The sequence below is a fragment of the Cornus florida genome, unplaced genomic scaffold (genome assembly GCF_030987335.1).
Source record: "Cornus florida cultivar Cherokee Brave unplaced genomic scaffold, ASM3098733v1 CherokeeBrave_3.0.0_Hap2_Chr02, whole genome shotgun sequence".
NCBI classification, from domain to species: domain Eukaryota; kingdom Viridiplantae; phylum Streptophyta; class Magnoliopsida; order Cornales; family Cornaceae; genus Cornus; species Cornus florida.
In genome coordinates, this window is record NW_026775572.1 from 31,614,604 (window position 1) to 31,628,481 (window position 13,878).

A 13,878-nucleotide genomic window follows, 5' to 3' on the forward strand; every position below is an offset into this window, starting at 1 on the left:
ATGAAAGATTCAAAGCATATTCAAACTCCTATAAGTACTTCATCCAAATTGGATAGAGACTCTGATCCTAACAAGGTTGATCATTTCTTGTATAGGAGTATGATTGGTAGCTTGTTGTATTTAGCAGCAACTAGGACAGATATTTCATTTACTGTAGGTGTTTGTGCTAGGTATCAAGCTGATCCTACAGAACAACACATCCTTGCAGTCAAGCGCATTATTCGTTATGTCAATAGTACATTGAATTATGGATTATGTTATTCTTCTGAGTCTAACTTTGAGATCGCAGGCTATACTGATGCTGATTGGGCAGGAAACAAGGATGATAGAAAGAGTACTTCAGGTGGTTATTTCTATGTTGGTACTAATCTTATTTCATGGTACAGTAAGAAACAAAATTACATATCTTTATCATCTTGTGAAGCTGAATACATTGCTACTGGATTGTTGCATACAATTACTTTGGATGAAACAGATGCTTTTGGATTATGGAGTTGATCAAGGTACTATTTCTATCTTTTGTGATAATACTAGTACAATTAATATTTCAAAGAATCTAGTTTTGCATTCTAGGACTAAACATATTGACATTCGATATCACTTTCTTATGGAACTTGTTGAACAAAATGTCGTGTCTTTGGAAAAAGTGCATACTAATCAGAATTTGGCTGATATTCTCACTAAACCATTAGATGCTCCTAAGTTTTCTCATTTTAGGAAATCTATTGGTGTATGTTGTCTTGATTAGTTGCATTGTAAAGACATAGTCTAGAAAGGATTTTCATGTATATCTTGAGAGTCTAGATTATGTTTTTGGAAGTTAAGTAAACCATATTAATTGAGTTCGTTGAACACAAGGAGTTAAATGACACATGGATTAGCTGTGGAAAGCATACAATGGCTTTGAATTGATGAAATTGGTTTTGCTTACTTATTTCGTATAGTAAATGAATCATTGATAGTACATTTACTTGAGATTTTATTGTTTTGGTTAAAGATAATGTTGATATGATTGACCATTATCTTGGAATTTAAACTTGATTTATGTGTTTTAGACAAAAAAAGTGAAAACAAAGAAAATTGAAAAACAGCTTGGAATGAAAAAGTTTTTGAAAAAAAATATTTGTTGTTTTAAAAAAAAAGGTGAGATAGAAAGGCTACCTTTGGGATTTGTCCGAAAGCTACCTTGACTCAAAACAAATGGGAATAAGGGAAAGAGCTGGCTGCCCATAAGCGTGAAAGCCGCCAATGTGCAAAAAGAAAAAATGAGCACAAAGAGAGAAGAAAAAAAAAAATGTCTTTTGCACATATTGATTGTTTAATTTCTAAGGATATGTGATATCATTGATTTATATTATTTGAAATCTGAACAATTAACAGATCATTGTTTTTTGAACTTGGTAGTGTTACTACACTTACTAAGTTTGTGGAACTTAAAGAATTGATCTTGGTTATTTCTGTTGATACATATAATCTTGTAGAGTCTACATTCTCATTGGTCTTAATTTACAAGATTTATATGGTTGGTTGCTTCCTACTTCTAGGATTTTTCTTCCTTCTGACCCTTGTCAATTTGTGACAACAAGGGGGAGAGAGTTGTGATACTTATCATTGAGGGGGAGAGAAATTTTTGCATTGAGGGGGAGAACTATTGTACAGTGCATTGACATTCAGGCATTATTAGCTTTGCTATTTTATACTTGTATTTATTTTCTTGATTAAGCTTCACGGGTAATTGTGTTTGAGCTAATGTGCAGATTACAGGTTGCTACATGTGTTGAAGCTTCATGAGTTTCAAGAAAATGTCCGCATTTTATTTCCTTTAACAATCGTTGTAATTTATTTTCCTGCTTGGGTAGATTGCTGAATTGTTTTTAGGGTTTTGTCACGAAATTGCCAAAGGGGGAGATTGTGAGATATATTTTATAATTGACTAATTTCGTTGTCAAAACAAGTCTGATCGAGTTGTAATTTTTCAGTTCTAAATTTCAAAGATTGAAGATCGGATGCGGATTTGAAGAAGTTCAAGTGTTCATGGGTTGCTACACTCCGAGATGATGAGAACAATATTTTAGGAAGGTATGTGAGTGAGTGAGAATACTTAGGGAGTTTAGAAAGCTAAAGAAAATCGAAATATTTAATTCTGCCTTTTGGGAACCGGTAGGAATATCTTTGAACCGGTAGGAAATATTAGTTAACACAAGGTTTGGTCACTACCAATCTTGAACTGGTAGGAGAAATGGGAACCAGTAACCAAATACGTCGGAAAGGCTTCTGACCTTCTTGAACCGGTAGCCAATTTGGGAACCAGTAGGCTTGAACCGGTAGCCAAATTGGGAACCGGTAGCAAGAGTCCTGACAGCATTCCAACTTTCAGTTTCATGTTCTGATTGTTTCCTTTTTGATCCCAACTTCTTTCCAAGTGCAAATTTTTCATATTTTATGAAGGACTAGAAAATTCTTAACTCTATATAAACCTTGTTAGACTTCTAGGTTTATGAATGACTTTAGGGAAAATCAATTCTATATTTTGAGAAAGCCTTCTAGAGAGAGAAAATTCAGAAAATCAAATCTGATTATTCTGAATTTATTTATGAGAGCATACACATATATTCATGAGTGATTTAGTGGTGTTGTTCTCTATCTCATCGGAATTGGAGCTATACTGAAGATTCAGATATTCCAGATGAGAAGTAGGATTTAATTCTTCTATAATCGAGTTCAGATCTTGAAAAATAGAAGTAAACGCAATCACTCTTTGAAAGGGTTAGAACATTCGTGGAGTGTTGTCTGATTTACCTGCTAGTCTTCTATAAATATCAAGTGTCAGTCTGAGATCAAGTTGCTGTTGGATGAGGAGTCGCAAAGCCAGAGGATTGTCAGTGGTTGGTGTGGTGTAGAACGATAGGGTGTGAGCCAGAGTCAAAGTTCGGTATACTTTGTTTCAAGCATAATGGATTGGTTTACTTTGAACTGAATAGTCCACGAGGTTTTTCCCATAACAGTTGACGTATTTTATCAACTGGGGTTTCCTTACTAAAATCCTGGTGCAATCTCTCTTATCTTTACTTGCTTTACTTTTCAGTATTTATATTTATGATTGTGGATGTTTAAATTGATCATATAATTTAATTAATCATAAATTGAGCAAGTTGACCTAATAATCAGATCTATGTCATTAAAGGAGTTAATCACAATTAAAATCAACTGTTTTCGCACCCCGCATAACTCTTGTTTCACAAATACAATATTATTTTCACCACTTACCAGCAAAGAGATGAAAGAAGAAATGGAGATGACACAATAATAGCCTAAAAAAGAGTCAGCAATAACAAAAAATTCAAAGTTAAGGTGAGTGTTTGTTCTATATTTCTAACGTGTGTGTGTGTGTGTGTGTATATCTATATATATATATATATATATATATATATATATATATATTGATGTTCTGGAAATCAATTTCTTATATACCTTTATTTCAATTTCTACTCTTGAATTTTCTACGTTTGACATCCCTCCCAATTGAAGTAAAATATTACTGATGCCAAAAATTTATGTACTTAACTATATAATATCTCATGTTACATATTTAGTGTTTGATTAAATATTTGTATAAAAGTTTTTTAAAGAATCAAGTTGTATCTGAGGACATATTGTTTAATATATGGAATGAAGTTATTTTCTGTAAAGAATTGGGTGACCTTAAATGTATTCTATTGTGGGCAGAAATTGGAGTGGTACGGTGCATTTCCAGCTTTCTTGTTAAATTCTCCAAAGTCTTTGTTTGGAACATAAATTTTATGAAGAGCCGTAGTGCTCCAATTGGTACGAAAATTTTACCCCAGGTTCCTCTGTATGTCTAGTACTTCCAAAATTAAATTTGTGATTTTTGGCCAAATTGTTATATTTATAAAAATCCGGTATTAGCTGCTGTCCAAAATTTTCCACTAGTTGTAACTTGATTTTTGAACAGTTTACTTGACCGACTTGTTGACCTCCAAAAATTTCAAAAAATTCTTGATTTATAATTTCAAGTTTTCTCAATTCGGATGTCAAATGAATATTCTAAAAAATATTAACCCAGATTTTCTTCGAACAGGGGGCTGTTGTCCCATTTTACATTCTAGCACCATTATGGTTATTTGGTATCATATTTTCAATGTCATCTATTTATTGTGATCCTAAATCAGTAAATTATTGGTCCCATTGACTCTTTTAAATGGCGTAGTATATCCTACTGGATCATTTAAATGGATGATTTTGTATCACTCATTGTTGTAGGGCAAGCTTAGTAAGAATATTTTTTTTGTAGTGGACAAGCTTGATAGCTTAATGAGTGCAAGAGATTTGGTGGCATTAAAATTTTAAAAGAATAGATTGGATTAGCCTTTTAATGTTGAAAATTCCTGAAAATTAAATGAACAATTTTTGTTGCTAGCATTTGTTTTCTAAACTAATATGTGTATAATGTTTTAACCCTAGACTCAGGTATTTTTAACATTCTTTACCATCCATGGATAATATGGTCTCATTCATACTTAAGCTATATTCCTAGTCTTACCCTTAATGTTTCTTACAAACCTCATTTCAGCTATGGTGAAACTATAAACAAGTTTATTATTTGCTTTGTAAAAAATGTCATTCTATATTTTGCTATTATTGTAGGCTTACAAATATTTCTTAATTATTATATACAACATCTAAATAGTTGGTATGGTAAATTTTTTTTTTTTTTCGCACCATTTTAATCAGCAAGGCTGTTTGGGACTTTTGAATAACTTTTTCAATAATGCAATTGTTAAAAAAATTATGGTATCCAAAGATCATGTTTGATATGGATCTGGGTCATAATTAAATCTTTAGAATTTTTCAATGATAATAGGGAGACAATTTGGTCTCTAGACCTCTTATACCTGAAGACCATTTAGAATTTTGATGTAAATCTGGGTCCTAATTAATTGTAGGATGTTACTTTTATATATATATATATATATATATATATATATATATATATATATATATATATTAATTGTATGATGAGAATAGAATGATTATCATGAGTTTAAACATACATCTTATACATTATAACTTAAAGAGATTAATGTGTTATTGAGATTCTGGAATGCCCCAGTCTAGAATTATATTTTTCTTTACATACAATTATAATTATACTGATGTGTTATTGAAATTTTGGAATGCCCCAGTCTAGAAATTCTAGAATGCCTCATTTTATGCATTTAATTATATTTTTTCATTTTGTTTAAACGTTTGAAAATTTATCCACGTTTTCAGTTCCTCTCCTTCACCTTTTCTGTTTCGCCTATTTCTTTAAGGTTGGTTATTTTTTTGTTAATGTGATACAATTAAATGTAGTAGGCTTTTTTTTTTTTTTTTTTTTTTTTTTTTTTTTTTTTTTTTCAGTGTGATTGGAGGATCGATTCTTGCCATCAAAACTTTGTAAGGACGAGTGGGGGCTAATATTGCAATCAAAACTTTGTATGGACGAGTGGGGGCTAATATATGTTCAAACTTAATAATTGTGCTCTTATTTTGCAAAAGATGATTGCTTCCTTTAAATTTAGTGATTTAGTTTTTTTATTTCTTGTTGACTTTATTAGATTGGATGGAGATAACTCTTTTGACATTCGTGGTGACTTAAAGTATTTTGTAGACATGGATTTATTTATTTGTGGATGTAATGTGCAACCTAATTAGTGGTGTGGGGTTTAATACCATTTTCAATTGCAAAAATAAGTCCCTTTTGCGAAAGTACCATTTTTTTTCCATAGGTACCACGTTTTTGAACTGAAGGTACCACCTTTTGGCCTCCAGGTACCAGGTTTCGTAAACACTCGCTTGGAGAATATTGTGTTATTTATGGCGCTGATGGAGCTGTTTATGGATCTAATGTGCAACTTAATTAGCAGTGTGGGGTTTAATACAATATTCAATTGCAAAAATAAGTCCATTTTACAAAGGTACCACTTTTTTTTCCTAAGGTACCACATTTTTGAACTAAAGGTACCACTTTTTGGCCTCCAGGTACCATGTTTTGTAAACACTCGCTTAGCTAGCTTAGAGAATATTGTGTTATTTATAGTGCTAATGGAACTGTTTATGGATGTAATGTGCAACTTAATTAGCGGTGTGGGGTTTAATACCATTTTCAATAGCAAAAATAAATCCCTTTTGCGAAAGTACCACTTTTTTTTCCAAAGATACCACGTTTTTGAACTGAAGGTACCACTTTTTGGCCTCCAGGTACTATGTTTTCTAAACATTCGCTTAGCTAGCTTGGAGAATATTTTGTGTTATTTATGGCGCTAACGGAGCTGTTTATGGATTTAATGTGTAACTTAATTAGCGGTGTGGGGTTTAATACTATTTTCAATTGCAAAAATAAGTCCCTTTTGCCAAGGTACCACTTTTTTTTCCAAAGTTACCACTTTTTGACCTCCAGGTACCATGTTTTCTAAACACTCGCTTAACTAGTTTGGAGAATATTTTGTGTTATTCATGGCGCTAATGGAGCTGTTTATGGATGTAATGTGCAACTTAATTAACGGTGTGGGGTTTAATACCATTTTCAATTGCAAAAATAAGTCGTTTTGCTAAGGTACCACTTTTTTTCCATAGGTACCACGTTTTTGAACTGGAGGTACCACTTTTTGGCCTCCAAGTACCATGTTTTCTAACTTGGAGAATATTTTGTGTTATTCATAGCGCTAATGGAGCTGTTTATGGATGTACTGTGCAACTTAATTAGCGATGTGGGGTTTAATACCATTTTCAATTGTAAAAATAAGTCCCTTTTGCTAAGGCACCATTTTTTTTCCAAAGGTACCACGTTTTTGAACTGAAGGTACCACTTTTTGGCCTTCAGGTACCATGTTTTCTAAACACTCGTTTAGCTAGTTTGGAGAATATTTTGTGTTATTTATGGTGCTAATAGAGCTGTTTATGGATGTAATGTGCAACTTAATCACATTACACATATATATAATTGGGTTAATTCCACCTACACCCCCTAACCTTTGACCATATCGCATTTACACCCCCTCTAGGTTTCAATATCCCACGCACACCCTATAACCTTTGACCATACGTATAAACTTACCGCCTGCCGTTAAGTAACAGATGTTTAGTGCTGATGTCATGATGGATAAATGGGTAGAAGGTCAATTTTGCCCTTTACAATGGCTGAAATGACATTTTTAACTTTCTTGACCATTGCAGAGTTACAAAACTATCCTTATGAAGTATTTATTGAAAGAGTGTGGTATCTCTTTGACAACTATTGAGATTAAATTATCCTTCTATTCGACACCATGGAACCAAGGAATCAACATGCCAATTTTCCATTCATTTAACAGCTTCAATTTTGGAATGAAATTTTTTTTATAGCACATTCATGTAATAGTTGAAGAAAATTCCATACAATACTAATTCATGAAAACCCAATGCAAAAGAGCAATTTCATTTCATTCCATCTAAGGTAGATACTAGTATAATAAGCCATACAATGGTTGCAAAAACATACCAACTTAATCCACAATCAAAACTTACAAAGTTATTCTTCTTTAAAAGTTCAAAAATAGCTAACACCAACAGATTGCAAAATACCAGAAAAAAATGACACTGTTCAACATTACAAATGTCCCATATCCCATATCATTTCAAGTACTTTTTGGATTCTGAGATCCACCTATCCCACTTCCTCTAGCTCTCAATTGGGCAAATACAGGTATGTATTTCCTTGTCTGTGGTAAGCCAATTTGTGGCCTTTTTCCTTTGTGTGGTCCTAGTAAGAGTCCTCTTGTTTGTGTATTTAATGGCCATGCATTCTCTCTGTCTCTATGTGTAGTTGGAACAAAAGAACCACTTTGTCTCTGTGACTGTCACATGCAATAAAAATTAAGGTATTAAGGCATTGTATAATAATAATAAGGAACAAAAGCAATATAAAAACAGACAATTGGAAACTTTGAATAATAATAATTTTAAAAAAAATCATCAAAATTAAAAAAAGAATTTATAATTTGCCCAACACCTTGTAGGTGACCTCATTATCCAACGTAGCAGTACTGCTGTTTAAAATATTCTGAACAATTACATAAGAATTTTGAGTTTACTTAAGAGGTTGAATGTTTCCATTGGAGCTCTTGAAAAATACAATCTATTTTTTGAGTTTACTTAAGAGGTTGAATGTTTCCATTGGAGCTCTTGAAAAATACAATCTATTATTACATCAGATACAAAAAGATAGCACTATTATGTAACCCGAAAAAAAAAAATTTGCCCAATTAACATTGAGATATTAATACAACTATGAAAGAATTCACAGATTTTGTACCAGATATATATATTTGATATTAAGAGACAAAAGACAACTTCAAAAAATAATAATAATAAAAATCACTGATTCCTACTAACAAATGGCTTTGGAAAATTTTCACTGACCGTGCCGAATATATAACATGGAAAAGTGCAAATGAACATTGAGCTATAGTACTAATAACTAAGTTATACTAAGAAATTGTTCTACTGCAAAAATTATATCAGAAGTCAAGGAAATTACATCTTATAAGCCTTGATGGATTAAGATAGAGATAGTGAGGTTCCTTGAGGTGAATGGTAGCTTGTTGGCTAATGAAGGTGATGTTAGAATCATCAAAATTAAAAAAGAATTTATTAACCACAAGTAAGCTGATGGAAGCTTACTTGAAATCAACATGCTTAACCAAAAATATCATATATAGCATGCTTGGGTCTTTTAGGCAACACAAATATGAAACAGTGAATCTTCATGTGTCAACTCAGCTTTTGGGTCAAACACATTTTTTTGAAACTATATAACTTTGACTCAATGGATGTGTAAATATGGGCCACTAAGCCCATTTTTATGTAAAAATCCCTTAGATAAATCTCATTTGGTAAAAATGTAGTTAATGTCAATTTAAATACCAAAAAAAGGAAAAAAAATATATATATATATATATATTTGTAGTTGAAAAAGAATAATAGGTATTTTCCTTATTTTTTCCCTTTCTCTCTTGTGAAACAATAATGCACTGCATGCATAATATCGTACAACATGCGGAGGTAAAATTATGTATATATCTAACACTTTCCAGAACTGGCCGTGGCAAAAGCCTCATGCATTGAGTTAGCCCTGTAATTATCTTACACATATATACATTTGCTTTACTATTTGAAAAAAAACTAACATAGTATCAATTTTCATTATCAATAGAGCAAATTAGTGAATGCTTTTTATTATCCTCAAAAGATCAAATGTTACTTTATTTAGTCTAATGTTAGGTCATTGGCACAAAAAGTAACATGGAATTAAATTCGATTTGTAATGTCAATTCATATAATAATTAAGTGGAGTTGAATTTCGCCCTATATGGTGTTTAGTTATTTTATTGAATTCTTTTCACTTATATTAATTAGTTGCAGAAAACTTTGGAACTAACCCTATACAGTGTTTCAAAGTTTTGTTTTCATCATTCTCCTTGATCTACCTTTCTGTTATGTTGGTTGATGCCATTTTAATCCTTCAATTGGGTGCAAAAGTGTAACAAGTGTTCCTAGTTAAGTACATAAATTTTTGGCATCAGTAATATATTACTTCAATTGGGAGGGATGTCAAACATAGAAAATTCAATAATAGAATTGAAATAAAGGTATATAAGAAATTGATTTCCAGAACATCAATATATATATATATATATATATATATATATATATATATATATATATATGTGCGTTAGAAATATAGAAGAAACACTCACCTTAACTATGAATTTTTTGTTATTGCTGACTCTTTTTTAGGCTGTTATTGTGTCATCTCCTTTTCTTCTTTCATCTCTTTGTTGGTAAGTGGTGAAAATAATATTGTATTTAGTATCAAATATATTCACTTTCTTCTTACTACTAAATTACTAATCCTCAATTCATCATATTGCCCTTTTAATTATAATATTGGACTTTTATGAACTAAAAAAAGGATAACAATTCATGCACCTAAGAGTATAAGAAATTGGAATAATTAATAAACCATAAAATTGAGAATAATTAAGAACTGCTAACAATATTTTTGTAATCCGAAATCACTACTTTTAAGAGTATCTTTAAATTCTTCACCCTATAATTAGTTACTTACTCTATATTTTCCATACATATGAGAGATGATAAATTTATGTGCCACCTCAGCAATTTAGTCAAACATATTTTTTTGAAACTATGGTATTTTGACTCAATGGATATGTAAATATGGGCCACTAAGCCCATTTATATATAAAAATCCTTTTTTATTTTTTTATGGCAGTGTGAGCATGCTGGTTTTGTTTGTGGTGGTTATTGTTAAGGTGTGTGTAAGAAATGAAGTAGGGATATGGAGAGTTATAGGTGTTTTGGATATTGGTGTAAGTTTTTGTTAATTCTGGTTTATGCTTGGCTGTTGGACTGACTGACAAAGAACGGACATGTTGTCTGATACATATGATTGTGGTAGTTTGATTCCTAACAGCTTGAATATGTAAGTAGAAATGTTGATTGAAAAATGATGGGTTTGCAGTATTATCTTTCTATATTTAGTTCAAGATTGCTGCTGCTGCTTGCATTTGGTTTGTTTATCCTTATTTTCTCCCACCCTAAATTGTTAAAAAGGCAAGTACATTGAACAGGCATAAGATTGTCACAAGTTTTCACTTGTTAATTAAGTAGGACTGACATGGTTTGTTATGGTTTTTTATGGTGTATTTTAGTAATTATTGTATTATTTTCTGTTGTATACTGAGGATCCCAAAGGCGGCGTGGGCCGGATCTGACCAATGTGATGAAGAATGGGCCAGGCAAATGACATGGGCCCAAATCAAGTTGTCATAAGGCAAGCCCAATGTCGAAGAGTAAAGATGAGGACCTGAATGACAAATGGATCAATGGGTACAAAAGCCTTGATGATGGGCCTAATGGATAAAGTTAGTGAGGGATCTTCTAGAACATTGTAAACAATCTATAAATAGGTGAAAAATGAAGGAAAAAAGGATGGAAAAATTTTGAAGTGTAATGAAACTCTGTCCATTTAGAGAGAGAAAATTTCGTGCATCTTCAATGGCGCCGTCCATGGGAATCGAGGAGAATTCATTGATGATTCACTCAGATTGATTTGATCTAGTGGTATAGCACTTGAAGATGAAGCCTGATCATTGAAGGCAGAATTAAGATCGGTGAAATTGTGATTGGAGAAGTTGGCGTTCGCTCTACGCAGTTCTGATTTGTGCTTGTTTTGGAGAGTTGCGCGGTCTAGAGTCGCTGAAATTGCTGAATTTGGCAAGTTCGTCGCCGGAGTATTTCAGATCTGGTTAATCCTGAACGGAATTCAGCTGCACTAGAATCCAGATCTAGAGCGTTAGCATTGGCAAAACTCAGATCTGATCAGAAATTTGTGGTTGATGACTTTGCTACGATCCGGAATGATGATCGGAGAAGAGAGTTCGAATCCAGTGGAGAATAACTAGCAGATGAAGCTTGATGAACTGATGAACCTGATCAACTCACTGAGAAAAGAAAATGCAGAGTTGAGAGCTGGACTAGAACGTCGAGAGGTTCCGGTTGCGCTACGACCGCCTCCGGTAGATAAAAGAGGCGTACGACCTGATGACGCACATCAAGGTGAGCAAGAAGGAGATAACCACTTCAATCTCCATCGCGAAGAGGTTAGGATGGAGAATTTACTGCTAAACACTCGTGGAGCTGAGGATCGAGAAGGATCTGTACATCTCGATCCTCATCGTGAGCATATAAGGCGGGATGAAAATATAGTTCTCAATCCGCATCAGGAAAGGCACAATCGCGAACAGGATATGGAGTTTGATTGTCACAAGATTAACTCACCGTGGTTTACTGAGGAAAGGTCGTTCGATCTACCTTATCGGCCTTCAATGGCCACATATGATTATAGGAGTCCGGAAAGAAGATCTACAGATCAAAGAGTTATCACAAGGTTTAAAAGAGAGAATGAGGCCCTCCGTTCTGCAGCAAGGACGGTTGATTCACCATTCACTAACGAAATCCTGAATGCTCCGAGCCCGAGGAAGTTTTCCATGCCTGTTTTCATTCTGTTCGACGAAACGACCGATCCGATTAATCATGTCTATCACATTCAGTTGAAAATGGCACTAAACACAGAGAATGATCCTTTGATGTGCAAATGTTTTCCCACAAGCTTAGCTGGATCGGCACTCAACTGGTTTAAGAACCTACCGAGAGGCTCAGTGGACAGCTTCCGTAGCTTGTGTGATCGGTTTAGAAGGCCAATACTATTGGAATAAGCGCCTGGCAAAAGATATCTCCAACTTGTTCACTATGAAATAGAATGACGATGAGCGTTTCCAAGCTTTTCTTACCAAGTTTAACCTGACCAAGAGCATGGTGATAGAGTGCCATCCTTCAACAGCAGTTCAGGCATTCAAGTTAGCTATGACCTGAGGGACACCGTTCCATACCAGTCTGGTGGTAAACACGCTGAAGACAATGGACGAGCTGAATGAGAAAGCTGATGGTTTCGTACGCCTGGAAAAGGAAGAAGCAGCTAATGCTAGGAAGACATCTATCATCTCCATGGAAGAGAAATCCAAAGCCAAAATACGGCAGAAGCAAGTTCCTACGCAACGTCAGACCTCCTGGAAGACAGAGAAGAGGCCTAGAGAAGATGACCTGATTACTCCACTTAAAGTTACACTGGCAAGGCTATATTAAGAGAACAAAGATAAGTTTCGCCCTCTTTTGCCAATTAGACAACCTCTTGAGCAGTGGGATCAATCCAAACATTATGCTTTTCATAGTAATTTTGGTCATCAAACTAATGAATGCAAGAACTTAAGGAGACAAGTGGAGATGTTAATCGCTAGGGGAGAGTTTGCAGGGTACATTCAAGGACCAACCCAAGAGCAGAATCGACCAATTGAGCAAGTAAAAAGAAATCAAAAGCTGAATCACCATAACACTCAACCCGTTCAGATTATAAATGCCATTCATGGTCGACCTGAACAAGCCGAAGAGCCCGAAGAGTTGACCCGAACGTGTCTTCGACAAACACAAATGAAGAGACGAATAGGCAGTGTCAACACTCTGCACCAACAAAGCTCAACCACGTCGATAAGGTTTGATAAGACAGACCTGATGCGAGTTCAGATTCCTCATGAGGACCTTTTGGTTGTCAGTTTGACAGTGGCTGAGTGTTTAGTATGAAGAGTGCTAATTGATCCGAGGAGTAGTGCAAATATCATGCCAAGGGTCACCTTTGATCACCTAGAAATCGATCCAAAGGAGTTAAAGTCTACTGAAAACCCACTGTTGGGGTTTGATGGCAAACGGGTAGAACCAATTAGCATAATGGAGTTGATGGTACGCGCAGCTGAAAGAAACCTTGTCGAAAGTTTCGTAGTGGTGGAGATCCATCCCTCCTACAATCTGCTGATAGGGAGGGGATAGATCCACAGGGTATAAGGAGTCCTATCGACCCTACATCAGGTGATGAGATGCATAGGTCCAGACGAGAGCAAGGTGATAGATATCCATGGAGATCAGGTCGCAGTAAAAGAGTGTTACTTGGTGACTCTGAAAGCTGTAAGGAAGGGAAAAGCTCATGCCCGATCTGCTGATGAGCAATAGCAATTACAGAAGCCTCCCCTCAGCATGAACGGAGAGGAGGATCTTCCGGTGCTGACTGAGGAACCACTGGTTGAAGTTCAAATTGGTCATTTAAGCCCAGATCGGACCACGAAGGTAGGTTTCGGGCTTTCCGAGGAAGAAAAATGTCAGTTGGTTGATTTCCTCTCCCAAAACACCGATGTATTCCCTTGGAGCCAT

The 13,878-nt window shown here is 34.4% G+C and overlaps 1 protein-coding gene across 1 annotated transcript; it reads left to right on the plus strand.

Annotated features, from left to right (window-relative positions):
- On the plus strand, positions 1–498 carry LOC132295962 (secreted RxLR effector protein 161-like). The gene has a single exon (XM_059794217.1). It carries the CDS (start codon positions 1–3, stop codon positions 496–498), a length of 498 nt encoding a protein of 165 aa, XP_059650200.1.
- Positions 499–13,878: the final 13,380 nt, after the last annotated feature.